General features: G+C 32.1%; 1 protein-coding gene across 1 annotated transcript; it reads right to left on the reverse strand.

The window, feature by feature from the left end:
• Positions 1 to 546, reverse strand: LOC125186034. The gene is made up of 2 exons (XM_048082335.1): positions 276 to 546; positions 1 to 187 (listed from the first exon to the last, which is right to left on the reverse strand). Exons 1-2 carry the CDS (start codon positions 506 to 508, stop codon positions 49 to 51), a joined length of 372 nt encoding a protein of 123 aa, XP_047938292.1. The 5' UTR covers positions 509 to 546; the 3' UTR covers positions 1 to 48.

Genomic DNA, 546 nt, shown 5'->3' on the forward strand with positions numbered 1-546 from the left:
TAATTCTTCAACAAGTGAACTATATTAACGCATTTTCCATAACCACAATCATTCATCATGACCATCATTCTTACACAAGAAAAATATTAGAAGAATACATAATGGAACTACTAAATATGTTGCAGCTTTGAGCAAATCTTCTGTCTCTCTCGAAATCACACCAATTCTCGACCAGTCTCCACTATACCTGCAAATTAGATTAAAAAAAAAATTCAATAACTTAATAGATTCACAAAACATAGAAAAAACAACTCAACAAAATATGTAATTAATACCCAGCATCAATGAATCCCAATGCAAAAACTCCAATACTAGATTGAATGATGAGATTTTTGTTGCTGAAGAGTTTCACTGGGAAAATAGTCTTTTTTGGTGTGGTTGAATTTTGAGAGTATTCCTTTCTCTTAGCAATTGTTGGAGAAATCACAAATTGTTTTCTGGTGTTTCTGTTGGAATTCGGACAACAAGGTTTGGTGCAGGAGACGAGGTTGATATCTGTTATGAACATTTTTCTTATCTTAGATTTTGGTCTGAAAATTCTTATCT

This window comes from Salvia hispanica, chromosome 5, assembly GCF_023119035.1.
Source record: "Salvia hispanica cultivar TCC Black 2014 chromosome 5, UniMelb_Shisp_WGS_1.0, whole genome shotgun sequence".
Lineage (NCBI taxonomy): Eukaryota > Viridiplantae > Streptophyta > Magnoliopsida > Lamiales > Lamiaceae > Salvia > Salvia hispanica.

Bases quoted from the DNA above. Each gene is read 5' to 3' on its own strand.
- LOC125186034 (XM_048082335.1), bottom strand. From the start codon at position 508: ATGTTCATAACAGATATCAACCTCGTCTCCTGCACCAAACCTTGTTGT. The intron at 188-275 runs GTATTAATTACA...TCTAATTTGCAG, and splicing joins TTGGGATTCATTGATGCTGG to GTATAGTGGAGACTGGTCGA.